Source organism: Spermophilus citellus, assembly GCF_964194105.1.
Source record: "Spermophilus citellus genome assembly, chromosome: 19".
NCBI lineage: Eukaryota > Metazoa > Chordata > Mammalia > Rodentia > Sciuridae > Spermophilus > Spermophilus citellus.
Window position 1 is genome coordinate 19310587 of NC_138201.1, and position 23031 is coordinate 19333617.

The 23031-nt window shown below is 57.0% G+C and overlaps 1 protein-coding gene across 4 annotated transcripts in view; it reads right to left on the bottom strand.

The window, feature by feature from the left end:
- Nucleotides 1–13225, bottom strand: part of HDAC11 (histone deacetylase 11) — a 15858-nt gene extending 2633 nt beyond the window's left edge. Inside the window, exons 1-8 of one of the 4 annotated variants that reach the window (XM_081276266.1) lie at nucleotides 13090–13225; nucleotides 12179–12327; nucleotides 10456–10556; nucleotides 3689–3805; nucleotides 3036–3078; nucleotides 1700–1776; nucleotides 777–839; nucleotides 1–79 (exon numbers count right to left, since the gene is read on the bottom strand). In XM_081276266.1, the coding sequence (XP_081132392.1) occupies nucleotides 1–79; nucleotides 777–839; nucleotides 1700–1776; nucleotides 3036–3078; nucleotides 3689–3805; nucleotides 10456–10556; nucleotides 12179–12327; nucleotides 13090–13091 (631 nt within the window). In that variant the 5' untranslated portion in view covers nucleotides 13092–13225. The other 3 variants (XM_081276267.1, XM_081276268.1, XM_081276269.1) reach the window with 3 other exon arrangements.
- Between the last annotated feature and the right edge of the window lie 9806 nt (nucleotides 13226–23031).

Below are 23031 nucleotides of genomic sequence, written 5' to 3' on the forward strand. Positions count from 1 at the left end.
CGGGGTAGATGTGGCGGTTGTAGACGTCCATGATATACACACGCTTGTCGTCCATGAAGTCCCGCTCGTGCCCGTTGCCCTGGGAGGACACGGAGGCTGCTCTCGGGCAGGAGCCCTGGGGACGCAGGACTCGCCCACCCCACCGTCCCGTGTGACACTCCCCTGTACGGGGCAGCGTAGCTTGCCCTTGAGGACAGAGGCTCTGTGGCTGGGATCCAGACTCGGACCTGGCCTCCGATCTACAGGAGGACCCCAAGGCCCAGCCAGCCCAGGGCCACTAAAGGAGGAGAGCAGGAGGGACCGCTCCATCCCGCCCTGCTCACAGACCCGAGATGAAGGTGCCCCATGAAGTGAGGCCCAGAGGCCTCGGGGGGCCCCGGAACTGTGTGAGAGCCTCGGCCTAACGGGTCCCCGGAGCTCATCCGCGCCACGCAGGAGGCGGCACTCAAGTGGTTGGAAAGCAGTAGGGAGCCACAGCAGGGTATAGAGCACCGTCAGCCCACGGCTCAGGACGAGCCACTGTGTGGTGACGGTGACGAGGAAGGGAAGACCCAAAAGCAGGACCTGTGTCCCTGGGTGGGCTGGGAGGGCACAGGGACAGAGAGTCCCTCCACCCGGGCCCTAGAAGCAGAGGGGGGGACACAGGCCTTGTGCAGGACGTCCCTGGAAGGAGGGAGCCCTCCGCGTAGGGTTGGGGTGCACAGGAGCTGCTGGGGGCGCAGGGAGGGAGTCCCCGGCCACAGGGGACGCGGGGCGGGGCTCCCACACGCGCTCACCTGATGGGCATCGAGGTCGATGATGGTGGCCTTGGACACGCCGTCCACTCGCTCAAAGAGGAACTGCCAAGGGAGGGGCGGGCAGGCGTGAGGACCCGGCAGGGCGGAGGGCAGGGGGACTCCAGGGCACAGGCCCTCCCACCAGTGGGCCCGGAGGTCACTGCCCGGGAGAGCTGTGTGGGCAGTGGTTAAGCCCCGGGCCTCCCCACACTCCCCTGGAAATGCACAGAGGTTGGGGGATCCCCCACCCTCACACTTCGCTCCCCAGACTTTCTGACACTGGGGCCGGGGGACTTTGCCCTCTGAGCCGCGTCCCCAGCCCTGTTCTGTGTTTCATTTACAGACAGGGTCTCGCTGGGTTGCTGAGAGCCTCGCTTTGGCTGAGGCTGGCCTCTACCTTGCCATCCTCCTGCCTCGGCCTCCCCAGCTATGGGGACGACAGATGGGCCCTGGGGCCCGGCTTCCTCAGGCTTCACCTCCTGCAGGGCCGAGCCCTCGAGCCTCCTCTGGAAGCCTCCCTCCGGCCCCTCGTGCCTTCCCTCGGGTCTCTGCGCTTCCCCCCTCCCGAGGGCCACAGTGGCTGAGCCCCGGCCCGTCCCCACACCCAGCAGGAGGCCGCTGCAGAGTGGCTGGGGGCTCTGGGGTCCAGCAGCCCTGAGGGCCACCCCCCAGCACACTCTGGTGCGTGACAAGCCCCGCTGGGCCTCAGTCTCCCTGGGAGTCCCCCAGGTGGGTCCAGCCGTGGGGGACAGCTGACGGGGCTGGGCACACGGTGGGTGCCGGCTGCTGCCAGGTCCCTCGCTATACCCCCTTGGCCCCCTGGTCCCCTACCTCACTGACCACCCCCGGCCAGTGCCTGGCCCCATAGAACTCAGGACCCTGGGCCCCTGGAGCCCGGCCCCCGCCCACGTTCGGGGACACACCTTGATGGCCAGTGTGATGTCTGCGTAGGCACAGAAGCCCCCGCCCCGGTCGCTAGAGCAGTGGTGGAAGCCGCCCCCTGCAGAAGGCAGATGGCGGTCAGGGCCACGGTCATGGCCACCAGGGGCTTGATCCCCTCCAGGCCTCCACGGGGCCCCCTCCAGCCCGGGAAAGTCCCCTCCAGCCCCAGGTGGGCAGAGAGCCGGTCACCTGCCGGGGCTGGGAGCCCACAGCCACCCTGCAACTCCTGAGGGACCGGGGTCACAGGCTGCTCTGATGGACCCACACGGGCCCTGGGGACCGCATCCGAGGGGCGCAGCCCTCCCACCAACCAGGCCGCTGTGCTTGGGTCACAACATGGTGGCCGCCACCTCAGGGCTCCTCCCAGGGCCCAGCCCAAAGAGGGCACTGTCACCACTAGGCACGTTTAAAGAGGAGACTTGGGCACAGAGAGGGTCAGCAGTTTGCCCAGGGTCACACAGCTAGGTCGGGGCAGAAGCAGGATCTGAACCTGGCTGGGCCAGGACCCGGATCTTCGGCCAGACCAGCAGACTTTCCACGGGAGACGGGCCTCGGAGTCCCCTGGAGGGCATCAGGGGCCCTCATGTGCGCGGGTCACCATGACACCGTCTCTGGGCATCAGCACCCAGAGGTGACCAGAAGGAGGTCACGGCCAAGGCCCACACGAGCCTCCTGGGTGGACTGGGCCTGGTGGGAACTGGGCCGACTCAAGTAGGAGAGGACACCAGGGGGCTCTGCAGACTGTCAAGTGCTGTGTCCCCAAGAGGGAGTGACGGGGCGAGGGAGCCGAGCTTGTGTGAAAGTCCAGGGCCCGGGAGGCGCTGGGCCCTGAGAAGGCGCGTCTGCCCACCGACGTGTGACCTAGCCTGTGTGCCAGCCTGGGCCCTGGGGACACCAGAGCCTTTCTTTCTTTGTGGGGGCAAAGGGGGTACTGGGGACTGAACTCGGGGGCACCTGACCCCTGACCCCATCCCCAGCCCTTTTTATATTTTACTTAGAGACAGGGTCTCGCTGAGCTGCTCAGGGCCTCGCTTTGGCTGAGGCTGGCCTCCAACTCTCAGTCCTCCTGCCTCAGCCTCCTGAGCGGCTGGGCAGATGGTGCCTTACAGGGGCCACATGGAGGCAGGTTTCCTAGCGACCTGCCTGGGGGACAGTCAGGCTCTTTGGAGGGAGGCTGGGGAACTCTCTAGGTGAGGGTCCCACTTACCAGGTGCCCCGAGGGTGCCTCCAGGTCCCTACATAAGGAATTTCAGGGTGGCTACCTCTAGTCCCTTCCTGTCCCCAGCCCCCCTCAGGCCAGCTCCACCGGGCACTCACCTACGTTGATGGCCCAGCCTCGCTCCACCGCCAGCTTTCCTGCCTTCAGGGATAAACAGAGAATGAGGTGACGGGGCCTCTCCACCCACTCCACCCACGGGGTTCCAGCCAGCTCCCTGTGGCCACCAGGGGAGGACGCAGGAGCCACCCACCCCAGCCCCAGCACACTCAGCCCTTCCTGGGCCAAACCTGCGACTGGGCAGGGGAGCAGAATCAAACTAAGGACTTATCACTAGAAGAGGGTGATTTGATTTTGTTTGTTTGGGTCCCAGGAATTGAACCCAGTGCTGCTCAACCCCTGAGCCCCGTCCCCAGCCCTTGTCATATTTTATTTAGCAACAGGGTCTCATTGAGTTGCTCAGGGCTTGGCTAAGTGGCTGAGGCTGGCCTCCAACTTGCGATCCTCCTGCCCCAGCCTCCCGAGTAGCTCAGATCACAGGCGTAGCCACCGGCAGAACATGCCCTGGGGGTTAGAGGCACCTTCTACACCAGCAAATATGGCAACCGGAATGGGGGATAGGAACAGTGAATTCTAAGGTCCCCAGATGGCAAAGGGTCTTGGAGAAAGGGTCCATCTTCTGCGGCTTGAGTGACATTTAGAGCTTTGCTCTCAACCCTGAGTGGGGGTGGGCCCGGCCCACCCTACCACCTACCATGATGGTTCCTCCTGTCTGGATCCGAAGGGGCCGCAGCACCTTCCTCTGCACAAGGAAGTTGGGGAGGAAGATGACAGGAGGGATCTCTGTGATGGTGGCGACCGCGAAGGACCACTGTGGAAAGAGAGGAGGACCCAGGAAGTGAGACTCGCCTCAGCACCCGGGACAGTCTTGGTCTTGGGCTCCCTGGGTAAATGCACTTCCTGTGGCAGGAAGTGAGAGCCAGAGCCAGGCACAGCGCACTGGCCTGCGATCCTAGCAGCTCAGGAGGCTGAGGCAGGAGGATCGCAAGGTGGAGGCCAGCCTCAGCAATCAGCGAGGCCCTGAGCAACTCAGCGAGGCCCTGTCTCTAAATGGAATGAAAAGGGCTGGGGACGGGGCTCGGGGGTAAAGAACCCCTGGTTCAGTCTCCACCATGGAAGGAGGGGACAGAGGAAGGAGGGACAGAGGATGGGACAGTCGGAGGGAGGGTATGGCTGCTACGGCCACCGGCCCCTCCCAGGCCAGGCTGCAGGACCAGGTCAGCCCCAAGGTCCTGGGCACCTGAAGCCCTTGGCTGCCCTCTGGTGTGCACAGGAAGAACTGCAGCTGGATGGACCTAGGCCCGCCTGGGCGCCTGGCCAGGGACCTGCACAGTCTTCTGCTCTTGAGGGGTTAGACGCCCCGTAAGTGAAGGGCCCAGACACCTCCAGGTCCCCAGGCACACACACCACGCACTGACCCCAACCCTGCCTGGCTGAGACGCATCCGGTTCACTTTCCCTGTCACCAACCCCTTCAAGAGCCCCACAGGGCCCAGTGACATGTCCAGGAACAAGTCACTCACCACGACCCTGCTGGGCCGCTCAGCCTCGCAGGAGGCTCAAGTCCATGATCAAGAGAAGCCGGGAGCCGGGGCCACTGGTGCCCACCTGTCATCCCAGCGGCTCAGGAGGCTGAGGCAGGAGGATGGCAAGGTGGAGGCTAGCCTCAGCCACTTAGCCAGGCCCTGAGCAACTCAGGGAGACCCTGTCTCTAAATTAAATTAAACAGGGCTGGGGACGGGCTCAGTGGGTCAGCATCCCTGCAGGGCGGTGGGTGACCGTCTCAGGCGGGTCCTGCCCGTGCACACCATCGCTGCAGCAGCGGGAAGCCACAGAGTGCTGTCCCAAGCTGCTCCAGTGTGAAGCAGAGGGCAGAGGCACAGGACTGGGCACTGCTGAGCGGCCGCAGCCAGCACAGGAGGCCCTCTGCTAACCCCACCCAGCAAGGGCTCTGGGGCCAGGCTGGACAGAAGTGGGGTGGGGACAGGCTGGCTGGCAGCGGCCTCTTCCCTGGGCCCTGCCCTGGGCTGTGTGATTTTGGACACAGTCCTTGCCCTCTCTGTGCTTTGGGCTCCCCATCTGCAAACAGGGCCTCGAATGAGGCCTGTCCTCAGCAGTCTCCACTACCCAGACCCTCGGCTCTCCCTTCCCACAGCACTTGTCCCTGGTGGTCACTGCGTCCCTCACTAGGGTGGCAGTACCTTGCCTGCCCTCCCTGCCCAGGATGCTCCTGGAACCGCCGGCGGCCGGGTCCCCACCCCTGGCTCTGCTCCTAAGGCTGTGGTGGCCCAAGGGTGGCAGTATCAGCCCTGAGAATACGTCACACAGGCTAAAACGCAGTCTACACCAGGGACATCGGGGACATCGGATCCCAAAGCCCCAGGTGGCGCCGGCAAGCACAGGTTGGGACAAGCCACGCAGGTGGTCAGGACCGACCTGAGGTCGTACCTGGGACCCCTGGGCCAGACAGGGTGGGAGGTCCCGCCAGACGGTGGCCAGGAGTCAGGGCCTCCACCTGGCTAGCCTCAGCGGGGGACCACCTCTGCAGGGCACACGGCCAGGCCCACTCTGGAACCTTCTGCCCACCCACCCTGCTGCAGAGACCCCACTCTCCTGCGGCTGGGTCTCCCCTGCGGACATCCTCACAGAGGTCCGGACCCAGGAGTGCGGTCAAGGAGGGACTGGCCACCCCACTGTTCCCGTGGAAGTGAACTCTGCCCCGTCCCCAGCCCTTTTTACATTCTATTTAGAGACAGGGTCTCACTGAGTTGCTTAGGGCCTGGCTAAATTGCTGAGGCTGGCCTCCACCTTGTGATCCTCCTTCCTCAGCCTCCTGAGCCGCTTGGGATTGGAGGACTATGCCACTATACCCGGCCATCCCTAGGCCTTTTTATTTTTTATATTGAGACAGGATCTTGCTAAATTGCTGACAGCCATGCTAAGTTACTGAGGCTGTTCTCCAACTTGCGTTCCTCCTGCCTCAGCCTCCCAAGTTGCTGGGATGACAGGTGTGTGCCATCGTGCCTGGCCAAAGGGCACTTCTTTTTCAACCTAAACACAAAAAACAAAATAAACCAAACGATTCCCACAGTGAATATCATAATGGTAAACGACTTTCCACCTAAAGTCAGTGCTAAGACAAGTTGCCCGCTTTGCCGTTTCTACTCAACACAGTATTAGAGGGACAAGCCTAGGCAATTAAGCAAGAAAAATAAATAAAAATGCACCCAGATTAGAAAGAAGTAAAACTCAGTCTATCCACAGAGGATACAATGACAGACCCAGAAGATCCTGGAGAATGTACACACGCAAACACTGACATGAGAACAACACAGCAGAGTTGCAGGATGTAAGATCCATGTGCAAAAATCACTTGTCTCTCTAAAAACGGAATCAAGGAGGCCGTTCCATTAACAGCTTCGAGAAGAATCAACATGCTTGAGAATGAATTTAACCACAAAGTGAAAGACTGAGCTACGGAAAACTAGAAAACATCCCTGAAAGAGATGAAAGAAAACCTCAGCGAACGGAAAGACATCCCATGTTCATGGATGGGGAGACCAAACGCAGGGAAGAGGCAGGACCTCCCGAGGAGGCCCACAGACTGGAGGCCATCCCTGTCAGAAAAGGGACAAGTGGACCCTATAATGCATATGGACTCTCAAAGAAGCCCAGGTGGCCCAAACTATCTGGAAACAGAAGGACCAAGTTGGTTTGGGAGTCCGCATGTCGAGACCTGTTACAGAGACCCAGGAATGAGACCGGCTGACAGACGGCAGACCCAGGGGTCAGGGGCCCAGGAACAGGTCCACACACCTGTGACATCTCTCCACCAGGCACTGGGACCATTCGACGGAGGAAAGAAAACACTCTCCTTGAGAATACTGGATACCCACACGGAAAAGGACGAAGCTGGACTCTAACCTCACACCGTGTGGACGATCACTCTTAGGCACCGGGGATTGAACCCAGGGACACTTGACCACTGGCCCCGTCCCCAGCCCTAGTTCGTATTTTATTTAGAGACAGGGCCTTGATGAGCTGCTTAGGGCCTCGCAGTTGCTGAGGCTGGCCTTGAACTCACAATCCTCCTGCCTCAGCCTCCCCAGCCTCTGGGATGACACTGCACCCATCCTAGGGGTAAATCTTTATGAGCTTGAATTTGGCAATGGGATTTCCACTTGGCCCAGCCATGAATTTTATCAGAATAGTTTTAAAGAGGAGAGAGGGAAGAGGAGAGGGAGAGGGAGAGACAGAGAGACTGACTGACTCCAAGTTCCCATTCTCTCCCTCTCTACCAGGGACTTCTGCCCCCAGGAGCTGAGGTTGGTGACTCCATTACTTGGTAATTTTGTTTGTTGACTGGCTTTCCGACCTTTCAGCTCCACAGGGAAAGGAGTTGGCCTCCTATGTTCCATCCTAGCCCTGCAGCACCCACAACAGTGTTGGGCTCCTGGGCGTCCACTGGAGTGGTGTGTGACTGGCGCAGCCTGGCACAGGGTGCCCAAGGACACATGCCCACGCTGCCCAGCACGGACCCAGACCGCAAGACAAAGGGTCTGTGCTGGGCAGCGTGGGCATGGAAGTCCGCAGAAGGCAGGAGCCCAGCACTGGCTGCGCCCAGCTGCCTCCCTCCATGGGCAGCTCTGGACCTTGCACACAGTAGGTGCTCAGTAAACATGGGTTTCCCTGCTTTGATGTTTTGTTGCAAACATCCGATGGCTTTTCTCCTCCGTGCCCTGTGCATGGACACTCCTGCAGGGCCGGGCATGAAGCCCAGAACCGGGGTGGGGACAGAGAGGGACATAGCAGGGGACAGGGTGACCATTACGTAATTCACAGAGAACAGCCATGGAGCTGTTCTCGGGGACCCCTGCGGGGACACTGCAGGGCTCTGTCCTCAATCCCACAACAGAAAACAGGGACGAGAAACCGTACGCAGGAGGGTGGGCTGGGCCACTGCAGGCCACCCGGCACCTCGTCCCCCACAGCCAAGCCTCTCCTGATGGCCCAGCCTTCCCTGGCCACCAGGGGGTCCCTCCTCTCCGTGGGAAACCAAGACCCCTCCCCTTCCTGGTCTGTGGCACCTTCTCCCTTCACAGCTCCACTGGCTTGTCACCTCTTTGTCGTCTCTGGTGACCGCTCAAACCTCACCTCCTCACTTGATGCTCTCTTTCTCTCTCTCTTTTTTTTTTTTTTGTACCAGGGATTGACCTCAGAAGCCCTTGACCCCTGAGCCCCACCCCCAGCCCCATTTTGTACTTTATTCAGAGACAGGGTCTCGCTGAGCTGCTCAGGGCCTCGCTTTTGCTGAGGCTGGCCTCCAACTGGCAATCCTCCTGCCTCAGCCTCCTGAGAGGCTGGGATGACCTAAGATGCTCTTGTGCGATTATCTTGGTTTCAAGCCTCCACAACTGACCGGCAAATCCACAGAGGCAGGAACCCTGAGCCACATTCTTCTCTTGGCGCTCAGCACACCATTGGCATGGAATAACATGTGTGGCCTGACCAGTTCTTCACCTTAGTAGGCATCTTGGAAATCACCACATTTCCCCTTTTGCTCTGGCTGCCAGGGAGCTCCATGCTGAATGGACAGCCCACCTAGTACCTTCACTTTCCCCTTCAAGCCTGTGTTCTCCTGCGGCCTCAGTCTATACCTAGGACTGTCCCTGCTCAGACCTTTTAAATCATAATTCTTTATCACGAAGCAAGCTGCTCCCGGGTTTTTGGAAGGAAGAGGCCCGGAATGGACACTTCCCTAGAAGTTCCCCAAATGGGCACGGCCCTGGAGCCTGGTTCCATTCTGATCTGACCTCTCCCTGCCCCACTCAGTGCCTCTGGCCCCTGCCCTCTGCTGGCCCCTGGGACCATGACAGATGAGTCCTCCTGGTCCAGCCCCTGGGTTATCGACTGGGGTCCCCTGGGACCGTCCGCCTGGACCCCTGGGAAACCAGGGACGCCAAGCCTCGCACCCCTCTCTCCTGGGGGCCAGGTTCAGCCTCTCTCTGCTGACAGCTTTGGCTCTGGCCTCACCCAGGACCCCCCCAGCCCGGCCAGGAGGGGAGGACAGGGAGCCCCCGAGGGCTGCGGGATGTCCTGCCGGGTCACCCCTCCCAGCCATCTGGAGCAGGCGCAGCCTCTCTCTGGGCCTCACTTTTCTACCCACACATCAGGAGCTGCTGACCTCTGGCGCCCACGTGACTGAGTCCACTGTGAGTCCAGCCAGGCAGCTGGGGGTCAGACCTCGCTGACCCGGCCCCACCCCCGAGGCAGGCTGGCAGGAGCAGATCCCCAGCAGCCACACACTCCCGCCTGCTCTCTGCTCCCACTAACAGCAGCTGTGAGGTCTCCTCCAGAGAGGGGTCCCCAGTGGGCAGCCGGGGGGCCCAGGTGGGTCTCCATGTGGACTTTTAAAATCTTATAAGAAGCCCACCTGTCCTCCCAGTGGCTCAGGAGGCTGAGGCAGGAGGATGGCAAGGTGGAGGCCAGCCTCAGCAAAAGCAAGGCCCTGAGCAACTCAGCGAGACCCTGTCTCTAAATAAAAAGGGCTGGGGACAGGCTCAGGGGTTAAGCAGCCTGGGTTTAATCCCTGGTGCCAAAAAGAAAAAAAAAAAAAAAAACGAGTTGCCACACGCATAAATAAGAAAGTCTCATTTAATCATCTGAATTTCTGGCTTCTCTAAGAAAGCCAGGTGCACTGGCCACATGGGGCCCACTGTGGACCACCGTGGACCTGCACAGCAGCCACAGCAGTCCTCCAGTGTGTCCCAGGTCTGTCACCTGCCCACCAACTTCTTTATGTCCCCTTCTGATCCCTGGGGATGGTTGAACTAGTTTTTAGCCCAACAGGTTTTGTCTTTATGAGAAGTCACTGGGACTGAATCTTAAAGTTCAGCCTAATATAAAAATAGGCGGAAGCAGAAAAGGGTGAGGTGGATGGGGACAGGGGACAGGGTCTCTGACATCTGTTCGCGGAGCCCAGACTGAAAGTCACCAAAGTAGAAGTGACTGCGTCCCACGAAGCAGAAGGTTCAGGAGAAAACCCTCGTTTCTCTCCTTCTTTTCTTTCTTTCTTTTTGGTACCAGGGATTGAACCCAGCTTGACTACCCCCTGAGCCCCGTCCCCAGCCCTTTTCCTATCTTATTTAGAGACAGGGTCTTGCTGAGTTGCTACATTGCTGAGGCTGGCCTCCAACTTGCGATCCTCCTGCCTCAGCCTCCCAAGCCGCTGGGATCATAGGCGTGCGCCACGGTGCCCAGGTGAAAGCCCTGTTTCCACATCTCCTGACCAAGGGGAGCTCACTACACACCAAGAAGGCTTTCTGTGGCCTCTGTCTTCTCCTCCAGAGAGAAGTGACTCCCATGTTCCTCCTTCAATAGGAACAGAGAGGGTGGCCTGAGGCCAAGCGCCCACTCTGGCCACGCCCCTGGTGGGAGGAGCCTCGGGTCCCCAGCGCCCTACCTTGAGCTCGTTGAGGTAGCGCCTGGTGTGCACCACCAGCAGGTCCTCCTCCGAGGCCTCCCGCGCCTCCACCAGCATGCCGTCTGACAGCAGGTTTTCCTCTGCAACAGACAGACAGACAGCGCTGCTTCCTCCCGCTCTCCTTCCACCCACCCGGCCCTCCCCAGCTGCAGACTGGACCTGCACAGCCCTGTCCCCAGAGCTGGGCACTGTGGGCCTGGGGCATCCTGACCCCGGGCTGCCTCAGGCTTCCCAGGCCACCAAGACAGCAGGCCTGTCCTCCACGCCCACCTGGCCTCCGCTCACATCTCTGTCACCAAGCGTGATCGCCAGTTGAGCCACAGCCGCCAGCCAGGACTGGATGACCTAGCTGTTTCATGGCTTCTTTTTAACCATGACCTTCTATTTTTGGCCCGTGAGACTGGCTTTTCCCATTTGGATGACATAATGTTTCCTCTTCTATCAAATTTAAGTTTGTTAAAAAAAAAAACCCAGAGGCGAAGTCATTAAAAATATGCAGTAAATAGTGGAACAGGTGGTATGAAGAGCCTGGCAGGCTCCCAAGAGTGGGTTGCCAGTGACTGGTGTTTGGGCAACACGGGGTGATTTCCAATTCCCTTACGGCGACAAGATTTGCTCCATTTTGCAAAAGTAGAACCTGTGACAGCTGCCCACGCTTAGAATCCCAGCCCCTCCGGAGGCCGAGGCAGGAGGATCGCAAGGTGGAGGCCAGCCTCAGCCACTTAGCAAGGCCCTAAGCCACTCAGCAAGACTCTGTCTCTAAATAAAATACAAAATAGGGCTGGGGACGGGGCTCATGGTTGAGGGTCCCTGAGTTCAATCCCAGGTACAAATAAATAAAAAAGCAACAGAAATCAGCCCTGGTGGGAACCAACTAGTGCCATACGTTTTCTAGACAGAGCTCCAAGCAGGAACTCCATTCCAGAATATTCCATGGCTCCTTCCTTAGCAGGGCATCCAAGGCCCCTCGTCCCATGGCTCCTGCCTCCCTCCCATGCTCATCCTCAGGAGCCAGGAGTGAGCTGGCCTATTTTGTCCCGTAGGAGAAGGAGACAGGAACTCTTCTGCCGAGATCCTGGGTGATGCAGAAGCCCCACAAGGGCCAAGCAGACCGTGAGGGAGGACATCATATAGGAAGGCAGGGCCAAGGCTCGCCCCAAGATGGGACCTTGCCCATGGTGTGATCAGGAGGTCAGATCCCAGGGCATCACTTTGGATGTTCTGAAGGAGAAGCATCCAGGATAAGCCAGGAGTGGGCGGGGCCTGCAGACTCCCCCTTGGCTTCAGGCTTGCAGGGTGCTGTGTGTTTGAGGCATGTTCGCAACCTTTCTGGGCCCCAGTTTCCCCATCTGTCATCAGCCAACATTGGAGCAAAAGCACTCCAGGTCCCAAGTTCTCTGAGTAGGTATTAGACTCCTTCAGACTCCCACGTCCCTGGGTCTAGCGTTAGCCAACTCCTCCCTGTGGGTCTATGGGGCAGAGGGGGGATTTCATCCACAGCAGTGGGGAGCCACAGAGGGTGAGTCAGGAATGCATCGTGCTTGGGAATCTGTTCTGGAAGATGCTTTTGCCACAGGGAGGAGCACAAGGGAATGTGACAGTTGAATCCAGAGGTAAGAGTCTGACACTCCCGATGAGAATGAGGATGGGGAGGACATGGGGGTGAGGAAGCCCACGCAGGGCCCCAGGAAACCTTCCCTACCTTTTAGGAAATTGATCACCTTGCCCCATTTCCCGGCATCGAAAGGGTGCAGCTTCTCCAGGCCCATGAAGGTAATGTTGTAGCGCGGGGAGTACACGATGGGCCAGTGTGTCTCTGGCACATGCTGGTAGAGCTGGCTGGAGTGTGGCCTTCCGTGCACAGGAGGACAGACACACACAGCTGGGTCGGCCCTGGTGTGCAAAGCAGCCTCCCCGACCCCTGATCAGCCCCCACTGACCCCCTCTGCTGCAGACAAGGGCCACTTAACAGAAATCAGAATCCGGATAGGTCTGCACGGAGCCCTTGGCGGCTGGCCCTGAACCAGATTCCAACCCAGTCCTCCCTCCCAGCAGCTGCAGGAGCACGCGCCACAATTGCACCCGACTCTCCAGGGACCAGGTGTGCCCAAGGTCACGCGCTCAGTCGGTGCAGCAGTCGTCAGGGCACCCAGGTGTGTGGGCCTGCAAGGCCCAGGCCGTGCGGTGGCGGCTGTTGCCAGGGCTGCACGAGTGCATCCAAGGAGTGCGCACGGCAGGGCTCGGGGAGCTGCGGCGCACCCCGGGGCCGGGCGGGGATCGCTGGGGGCCACGCAGCTGTCCCCCTCCTCCCAAGCCCCATGGGGACCCGAAACCTGCTCTGGCCGCCGCCGTGGGGGCATCCGCATAGCTGCCGGGGCCTGGGCTGGGGCAGGCCGCGCACGAGGCCGCCCCGCCAGCTCCGGGGGCCGTCCCTGCGACCCGGAGATGACCAGAGGGCGGCCAGCGGGCTGGCCTGCGCACCGGGCCCAGTGGGGCCCGCACCTGGCGGGCCGGAGGGGCGGCCGCGCACTCGCGCCCCCGCTCGCAGAAACCCCGGGGACCCTCCGGGCTGCGCTGGCCGCCCCGACCCGCACCCACCCCAGCTTCACTCACATCGCGGGGCCGGGCCCTCCCAGCGCTGGCCGCCGCTCCGCCACCGGGCAGGGCGGGGCGCGGGCGGGGCGGGGCCGTCTCAGGACACGCCCCTAGCCGCGGCCTGCTCGGCCGGGGAGGCGGAGCTCCTCCCGACTCCGCCCCCCGCGCCTGCGCCTGCGTCACAGAGGGATGAAAGCCCGCGCAGAACTGGAACGCAGAAAGGAGGCCTCGCCCCCAGCGCCGGTCAAACCCGAAGCCCCGCCCTCCTCAGACGAATACCCAATAGGATCCCGCAACGTTCCGAAGGCCACGCCTTCGGGGGCGGGCCGCGTGGGATTTCACCCCGGCGCCTCCAAGAGGAACGTGCGGCGGCGGCCCGCCCCGGGGGCGTGGCCACGCTGCGCCCCGTCCCCGTGCGCGCCTCCCTCTGGGAGCTCTCCGCTCAAACCTGCTTTCCCAGTGCGCGGTGCCGGAGACGCGCCGGGAGACTCCGGGCCGGCGCCTGCGCCTTCTGGACCTGGGCTTGCATTGGGGAGCTGCGGGGACGGAGGGCGTCGCTCGGGTCTTACTCCCAGTAGAAGTCGCGATCCCTCGTGCTCGGAGGCCACTCCGGCGCCCTCCGGGATCGCAGCCCTCCTCCCGGTCCCGCTGTGGGCAGCTCCGACCGGGGCAGGAACTCCCCGCGCAAATCCTGCTGGCTCTCTGGTCCTCGGTTTCCCCGTCTGTGATCCAGGCTTCAGGGTCCACCGGGGTACCTGTGCACAGTCCCCGTCCCCATCCCCCGCCATGGTGTCAGTACACAGCCCTGTCCCCATCCCCCGCCAAGGTACTTGTGCACAGTCCCCGTCCCCATCCCCCGCCTCTGTATCAGTGCCCAGTCCCCGTTCCTATCCCCCCGCCACGGTACCTGTGCACAGTCCCCGTCCCCATCCCCCACCACGACGTCAGTACACAGTCCCTGTCCCCATCCCCCGCCAAGGTACTTGTGCACGGTCCCCGTCCCCATCCCCCGCCTCTGTATCAGTGCCCAGTCCCCGTTCCTATCCCCCCGCCACGGTACCTGTGCACAGTCCCCGTCCCCATCCCCCACCACGACGTCAGTACACAGTCCCTGTCCCCATCCCCCGCCAAGGTACTTGTGCACGGTCCCCGTCCCCATCCCCCGCCTCTGTATCAGTGCCCAGTCCCCGTTCCTATCCCCCCGCCACGGTACCTGTGCACAGTCCCCGTCCCCATCCCCCACCACGACGTCAGTACACAGCCCTGTCCCCATCCCCCGCCAAGGTACTTGTGCACGGTCCCCGTCCCCATCCCCCGCCTCTGTATCAGTGCCCAGTCCCCGTTCCTATCCCCCCGCCACGGTACTTGTGCACAGTCCCCGTCCCCATCCCCCGCGACGACCCAGGACGCTGAGACAAGCCCCAGCGACACGGGGGTGGGGGGAGCTCCAGAGAACTCCGACAATGGCCCTCTGTCCGCCTGGCTGTTTGCACTGGTTGGTGCAGCTGACAGAGCGCTGCCTGGATCCAGCAGCTGGGCACCCGGTGGCCGGGCTGCGGGCTCCAGGGCCAAGCCCGCAAGGCACCTGACCACAGGGTCGCGTTGGACCGATGGCTACCGTTCTGACCTTCAGACCCGAATTAAACCCAGGCTCGGTCCTCTGCCCAAACAGTGACCTGGGGCAAATTAACGTCTGCCCAGCCACCTCGTGGGGCAGTTGCGACAACCAAGAGACGTAATGTCGCTAGTTGAGAGAGTGCCTATGTATTGTAGCTTCAAGTCTGAACAGTTTAGGCTCCATGGAGAGTCTTGTAACAACCCAGGAGGCAAACTGTGTTGTCACCATTGTACAGAAGAGATGGAGGCACAGAAGGGTCAATTGCTCAAAGGTCAGGGACAGGGACCGACTGTAGCAAAGGAAAGGAAAAACTAATGGGAGGGGCACTGGGAATTGAGCCTCAGGGCAATTTACCTCTGAGCTACACCCCAGCCCTTTTACTTCTTCTTCTTCTTCTTGATACCAGGGATTGAACTCAGGGGCTCTCGATTACGAGGCCCGTCCCCAGCCCTATTTCGTATTTTATTTAGAGACAGGGCCTCACTGAGTTGCTTAGTGCCTTGCTGTTGCTGAGGCTGGCCTCCAACTTTGTGATCCTCCTGCCTCAGCCTCCACAGCGGCTGGGATGACTGGTATGTGCCACCGTACCCACCCGGCTTCTTCTTATTTTATTGAGACAGGTTGCTTAGGGCCTCACTAAGTTGCTGAGGCTGGCCTTGAACTTCGGATCCTCCTGTCTCAGCCTCCGAAGCTGTTGGGATTACAGGTATATACAACCATGCCTGGCAGAAAAAAAAAAAGTAATATAAAAAAGTGAGAGAGTGTGTACAGGGACCCGAGGTCATGCTGAGATGCTGGATGAAGGTGAATCTCAGAACTTGATCTGGCATTTGGAAAACCAGAGATGAGCCTCTGGTTGGGGGGAAGGTGGTCTGGGGCAGGCTGGGCCTGGGAGCCAAGGTCAAGGAGAGAGAGACTGGCCTGGGTAAAAGGGTGTTTTTAAGTTTTGTCTCCATGGCTGACAAGGCAGGTGATCTGGGGAGCCCCAGAGTTGGCCCTGAGTTGGCCGCCACTGCCTATCACACGTGGAATTAAAGGAGTGGTTATATAAGCTGTTGTGTTTGGGAGTCTTTTAAAAATAGCATTCTAACAGGTGCGCTGAGAGAGAGAGAGAGAGAGAGAGAGAGAGAGAGAGAGAGAGAGAGAGGTGCCACAGATTTACAGTGGCCAGGGAAGCCCCTTTTGAAGATATGATCTCTTTCTGCTGGGTATGGTGGTAACTGTGAATCCACTGATGTGGGAGGCTGAGGCAGGAGGATCACAAGTGCGAGGCCCAAATCAACAACTTAATGAAGCCCTTTCTTAAAATCAAACATCCAGTTTTTAAAAACGGGGCCAGGGATGTTGCTCCATGGTAGGGTGCCCCTGGGTTCAATCCCCAGTACCACAAAATTTAACAATTAAAAAAATTTTAAAAATAAGGAGAGACAGAGAAATTGTTTCCTTTTCATTTTTTTTAATCTCAATGTTTATTTTCTTTTAAAATATCACTGTGTTAAAACAAGACCCAAATTTACTGATCATTGCATACTTATTATTTTTTTTTCTTTTAGACAATCTCAGGATATAAAGAGGATTGGGGGGGTGCTGGGGTTGTGGCTCAGTGGTAGCGCGCTTGCCTAGCACATGGGAGGCACTGAGTTCTATTTTCAGCACCATGTAAAAATAAAATAAAGATATTGTGTCTACCTAAAACTAAAAATAAATATTAAAAAAATAAAAAACACAAGAACAAGAAACTATATTCAGTTATATGTAATGTATCAGAGTTCATTCTAGTGTCATGTGTAATAATTAAAACAAATTTTAAAAAAATTTTAAATGATCAGTCTCTTCCTCCTCCCCAAATTGCTGCTTTTAATTTATTTAGAAAGTGAATAGCATTCTATGTTTTTCTGAAGGAAAATTAGAAAATACAGAAAGGTGGAAAGAAGAACACACATATTCGCCGGAAGAAAACACATATTCACTCAAGAAAACAACTTAAAATACAGACAGACGGGAGAATATTTAAGAGACCTGCTTCTTTAAAAAAAGACATTTTTTTTTCTCCTGAATTTCAGATTATTTCCTTAGTTAAATTTGAACCAAGAATGAGAACAAAGGAAAGGTCTTTGGTTCATCTTATCAAATAACACTTTCTAAATAACAAACCTATTTGCATTTCTCAGCATATCATGTGAGGACTCTGGTCACGGCTACATGATGGGGACACTTTGTGCCATGGATCATCCAGTTCTTAAGTGGGAGCATGGCTTCTCCTGTGATACTATATACCTTGTCAGCTGCCCAGCAGGGGCCAGCAAGGAGGGGCAGGCATACAGTGAGGGAAAAATTCCATGTATCAGTCAGCTATCGCTGCATAACAAATAACCCCAAAACTTAAAGGTGTAAAACCAAACATTCATTGATTCTCATGAAACCATCAGTGCGCTGGGTGGTTCTATTCGTCTGGCTGGTCTTGGCTGTGGTCATTTGGTGAGTCAGCCTTGGCAGGGATATCTCTACCTTTGGAGTGAGTGTTCCAACCTGCTCCCCTGGGTCTATCCTCACGGCCGCAGCAGGATTCCAAGAGAGAAAACCATAACCACCCAGGGCTTGGTCCACTCCTGCTTGGGTCAGCTGTGTCTCTTCCACTTGTCAAAGTCATGTGACCCAGCTCACAGCCAGGGCAGGAAGGAAGGTGCTACCAAGGGACACAGACACGGGCCATCGAGAATAATTGGGACCATTACTGCAATCATCTACCACAAGCTGCGTCCTCAGCCAATGGGAACACGGTCTCCATGGCAACCACCAAGGGCCACTCTGAGCCCCCCCCCATGGCACCAAGGATATGTTGGTGGAAGGCGGCTGACCTCTGTCCACTCACAACCTGGCACCCCATTTGATCCCTGTGAAGTGTAAGTTGTGGGGGGGGGACAGGAAGAGGGGAGTCCTTGAACTGTCACCCTGGAGACATGGGGTTTAGAAAAACTCAAGTTGGGGTACAAAAAAAAATATCAAAGAAAGGGACAATTCAGGCACAGCTGGGTTTTATAGATGAGAATTCAAATCCACAAGAACTGAGGTTCACTGGCCTCCCATGGGTTGTGGAGAGGGTAACAAAGACCCCAGCAATTCACACGGAGTTTCTGGAGCAGTGGACAGAAAGAATCTTCTAGCAATCGGCCACTTTGAGGCCAGAAAGGTCCGTAACCTATCAACCAGACGGATGTCCTCATTTCCTAGCCCAGAGAGGTTGAGCGACTCCTTGGAGGTCACACAGCAAGCTAAGGCAGCCAGTAAGGAGCTGAGTTCCCCGTTGTGTCTGCAGCGCCGTGTGACTGCTGGGGTTTGCTGCAAACATTCAAATTATTTCTTAATTGGAGTCTCCTGCTTAATTAGTGCTTTCCTGAGCAGACCGTGCTCCACGGGCTCAAAGCCTCAATCAACACGATCATCTCTAAATTGCTGCGACCTCACTCTTCTCCTCTTTCTTCTCCACATGACGATGCATCATGGGTTTGGCTCAATAGGACAGCCAGAGAGGGGACAGGGACATGCAGTCCGCCTTGGCAGAAAGAAAGCAGCTGTTCTCGCCACCACCCGCTGTTCCAGAGACTTCTTAGTGCTTCATGGCTGCACACGGGGGCGGGGGGGGGGGGTTGGGAGTCAGGATTGGGAAACAGGCAGACAGAGTTGGACTCCAGGTTGTACCACTAACTCCCTGTGTCACCGTGGGGACATCTCTGCCCTCTCTGGATCCCACTGACCACTAAAAGCGTCCCCCAAGTCCAGGCAGGGTGGCGCACACTTGTCAGCCCAGTGGCTGGGGAGGCTGAGGCAGGAGGATCGCAAGGTAGAGGCCAGCCTCAGCCCTAACTGAACTGGGGAGGTTCTATTCTGTTCTGGCTCATGAGGTCAGCCTCCTCAGAGACTGTGCAGAGCGAAGGCTGGGAAAGACGCAGGCCAGGGCTGAGGAGCCATCTGCACCCGCCAGGTCACCTCTGGGCCTCCACTTTGTGAATTATGAAATGCATGCCGGCTGGATGGCTAGATGTGGAGGTGCATGCTTATGACCCCAGCCCCCTCCAGGCTGATGTGGGAGGATTGCAAATTTGAGGCCAGCCTCTGCAATTGACACCTTGTTTCAAAACCCAGAGGGCTGGTGATGAATCTCAGGGGTAGTGTGCTGATCTGGAATCCACGAGGCCCTGCGTCCGTCGGGTGGATACTATCAAGTGGACTTGCTGGACGGTATGCTAATCCAATTTTTGACTGAACTGGGGGGCACTCCACCACTGAGCCCCATCCCCAGCCCTATTTTGTATTTTATTTAGAGACTGGCATCTCGCTGAGTGGCTCAGCACTGAACTTTTGCTGAGGCTGGCCTCAACCTTGCGATCCTCCTGCCTCAGCCTCCTGAGCCACTTGGAGTACAGGCATGCACCACCGGGCCCAGCTGGTCATTGGATTTTTAAGGAAACCCCATACTGGTTACCAAAGTGTGCCAGCGATGCACACGGATTCTGATTTCTGTTAGTTCTTCAACAGACTTATTTCCTGTTTTCAATGGTAGCCCGCAGGTAGGAGGCAGCATCTTATTGGGGTTTTGATTGGCATTTCCTTAATACCCATGCTTTCGCAGCCTGATGTGACAGGCCCTCCCAGGAAGTGGTGACATCTCCCGAGTCCTGCGCCTTGCTTTGGTAGTTACAATATGACAGGCGTGAGCTCACGCCCATTCAGGCCTCAGAAGGATCTGTGTGCTGAAATCCAACTCTAGAGATGAAACCCAGTTCCCAGGTCCACAGGCAGGTGGCATCCGAGGCTGAGAAACATCAGAGCTCCTGAGGGTGGGGCATGCCCTCAAAATGTCATAGCAATCCCCAGCAGCAGCTCACCACCCATCTCTGCCTTCTGGGTTCTCGCCCTTGTGAGTTTGCAGAAGAAAATTCAGCCAGGAAGAGCGAGCGTTAATAGCCGAGTATATTCTAGACTATGGGGACAGACTCTTGCCTTGCAAGACAGGCGCTGACAGCCGGTGGTGAGCTGCTGGCAATTGTTCAGCAAATCACCATCATCGCCTCTACAGAGCCGGCGGCCCAAGTCTGCATTGACGTTTTGCTGTTTTGCATTTGGTCACCTAGAAAACGGAAAATAGCTTTACGCAAGGAGTTGGGTGGTTGCCGTGGTGGCCCAACACAGGATCCGCTCAGTAAGTTGGAGCGCTGTTGATGTCCAGGGGCCTTTATTATTTAATGAAGTAATAAAATTTCAATGCAAAAAGCAGGCCTGTCATCCCAGCGGCTCCGGAGGCTGAGGCAGGAGGATTGAAAGTTGGAGGCCAGCCTCAGCCACTTAGCGAGGCCCTCTGCAACTCAGCAAGACCCTGTCTCTAAATAAAATAGAAAATGGGGCTGGGGATGGGGCTCAGGGGTTAAGCACCCCTGGATTCAAACCTCAGTGCCCCCCCAAGAAAAAATTTCAAAGCAAAATAATTGTACTTCCATGGGGGGAATCATATGCAGAGCTGAAGTGTACATGCGTGTGTTCAATCGTCAAGCTAAAATAACCTGTCCATCATTTCAGAAATTAGTTGTCCCTTTTCAATGCATTTTCTTGTCCACTAGAGGCCACCACTGCTCCGACTGAAGGATTCCTAGGGCCGGCTCAAGTTCAAGTGCAAGGATTCACACAGTCCACATTATTTTATCTTTTGATTTGTTCTTACTTATCCATGACAACAGCGTGCATTCTGACATCTCCCACATCCACGGAGCATAGCTTCCCATTCCTGTGGATCCCCACACACATAAAGAAGGGCCCAGACTTAGCAATGGTTAAACTTGTGATTTCTTTCTTTCTTTCTTTCTTTCTTTCTTTTTTTTTTTAGGATGGTGAGAAAACGATATGCATCCAGCAAAAATTATGTTTTGTGTTTTGATCCTTCCCAGGTGAGCCACAGGCTGTGTGCTCTGCTCCAATGCAGGGTGGCTGCAGGCATGAGCCACAGTCAGCCAAGAAACCACAGGAGACTCCGTCAAGGTTCTTCCAGCGCCCAGCCCTGGTGTGCAGGAAGAGGTTTATTAGAATGCATTTTTCACTTATGATATTTTCCATCTTTCCAGGGCTTATTCGGTATTGGGATGTAACCTGTCTTAAATCATCTAGATGCTGGTCTCAGAAAAGTGCATCATCAACTCCCCAAGGACAAGAAAGGAGCGCAGATCCTTCTTGGTCAAGGTCCCCGGGTTGTAAGTAAAAGTATCAGGGGCTGCAGATTGTCCTACCCGCGTTGTGTTTGGAAGATGCTGGTGCCATATGTCTCTGTGAGGACTGGGCACCGAGATGGCACCCACAGCCTCGCCCATGCCAGTTAGAGGCTCCACCACCCAGCTGCACCCCGGGCATACACCCCCTTTAATTTTCCGAGACAGTGTCTTGCTGAATTTTGAGGCTGGCCTCCAACTCCCAGTCCTCCTGTCTGAGCCTCCGGAGGACAGGGTGCACCTCTTCATCTGTGTCCTTTGCAATACCCTTTACCCGATCTGTCTGTCTGTCTGCCTATTCATTTTTGCAGTACAGGCGATGGAACCCAGAGCCTCAGATATGCTAATAAAGAACGCCTCTGCGGAGCCTCCTCACCAGAACTTGTCATATCTTTTTTTATAATTAAAGCAGTAAACAAAATGTTTCCTCGAGTTCCCGGAAGGCATTCTAGCAAGTTGATTGAATGTGAGAAGAAAGTCACAGGAACCATAAATTATCCTCAGCGAGTCAGAAGCCCAGGTCAATCAGTCTGGAATCTGCAGTTCACATGGGAGGGGTGGGGGACACAGTCTTGGGGACTGAAGCTACCAGGTATCTAGCAGGCCAGAAACAATCATGGGTCATTCTGATATATCACGTTTAAAAAAAGGTGATTTTTTTTTTTATAAAATAGATCTAAAACCCACCAAGATTTATTTGATTTTTTTGGTACCAGGGATTGAACTCAGGGACACTCGACTACGGAGCCCCATCTCCAGCCCAATTTTGCATTTTATTTAGAGACGGGGTCTCACTAAGTTGCTTACGGCCTCGCTTTGGCTGAGGCTGGCTTGGACCGTGCCATCCTCCTGCCTCAGCCTCCCAGACCTCTAGGATTACAGGTGTGCACCACCAAACCCTGCTAAAGGACCTCATCTTTAAAACCCATGCTTTTCAGGGTATGAACCCTAAAGCATCCAAACATAGCTCATTTTTTTGTGACATGCCAACAATCCCCTGCCACCTCAGGTGTTGTGAGTCTAGATGAGGAATGTCACCCAACCACCAGGGGGTAGGAAGGCCGCTATGACAGTTTGTGGAACTGCTGGGAAGTGGTTGGACCTTTAAGAGGCGGGGTCTAATGGAAGGAAGTCAGGTTGTGGGGGCGTGTCTTTGGAAAGGCAATTGGAGCCCCGCCCCTTCCGATTGCTCTGTGCACTTCGGTGGTACTTGCAGCTGCTTCCAAAGAGGCGCCCCCTGCTGGAGCCCTGGGTACTGCCGAACCTTTCTTTCCTTTAACTCAGTTCCCCGGGTGTTTTGTCACAGTCGCGGACAGCTATCGGACACTTCATAAGACTGGCGTTGAAGGGCTGAGCCCTTCAGGATCCTTGCCACCAGCCTTTTACAGATCAAGCGATTCTTTTGGGTGGGGGGGAACCAGGGACTGAACCCAGGCCTCATGCCTTGGGGACTCAGTGCTCTGCCCACTGAGCCTTCAGGTGATCTTAATTTCCTTTTTCCTCTGGGCACCGAGGATGGCACCCACAGCCTCGCCCATGCCAGTTAGAGGCTCCACCACCCAGCTGCGTCTCGGACCTACACCCCCTTTAATTTTCCAAGACAGTGTCTTGCTGAATGGCGAGGCTGGCCTCCAACTCCCAGTCCTCCTGTCTGAGCCTCCAGAGGAGCTGGGACTATACGCCTGCACCACCCACTGGCTCAAGTGACAGTCAGATCCCAGCTGGTCAGCGTTGGCTTGTAAAATGGCTCTTTTTCCCTGAGCTCCTAACAGTGAGAGGGACAGCGTGGCGTTCCTGGGAGAGCGGGTCCTGTTTTTCTCAATGCGAGAGGCCATCGGTGCCCACCGTGGAAAACCAGCAGCAAAGGCTGTCCCCACCACGCCACCCGTCACCAACTGATTAAAATTTGTGCTCCTTAAGGTTTCAAGTGGACGCAAACCCTGAATCATGGAGCCAGGGTTCTTTCTGAAAAGACTACCCAAGCCACAGCCGGAGGCTGAGGCAGGAGGACTGCGAGTTGGAGGCCAGCCTCGGCAACTTAGCGAGGCCCTAAGCCACTCAGCGAGACCCTGTCTCCAAGAAAATATT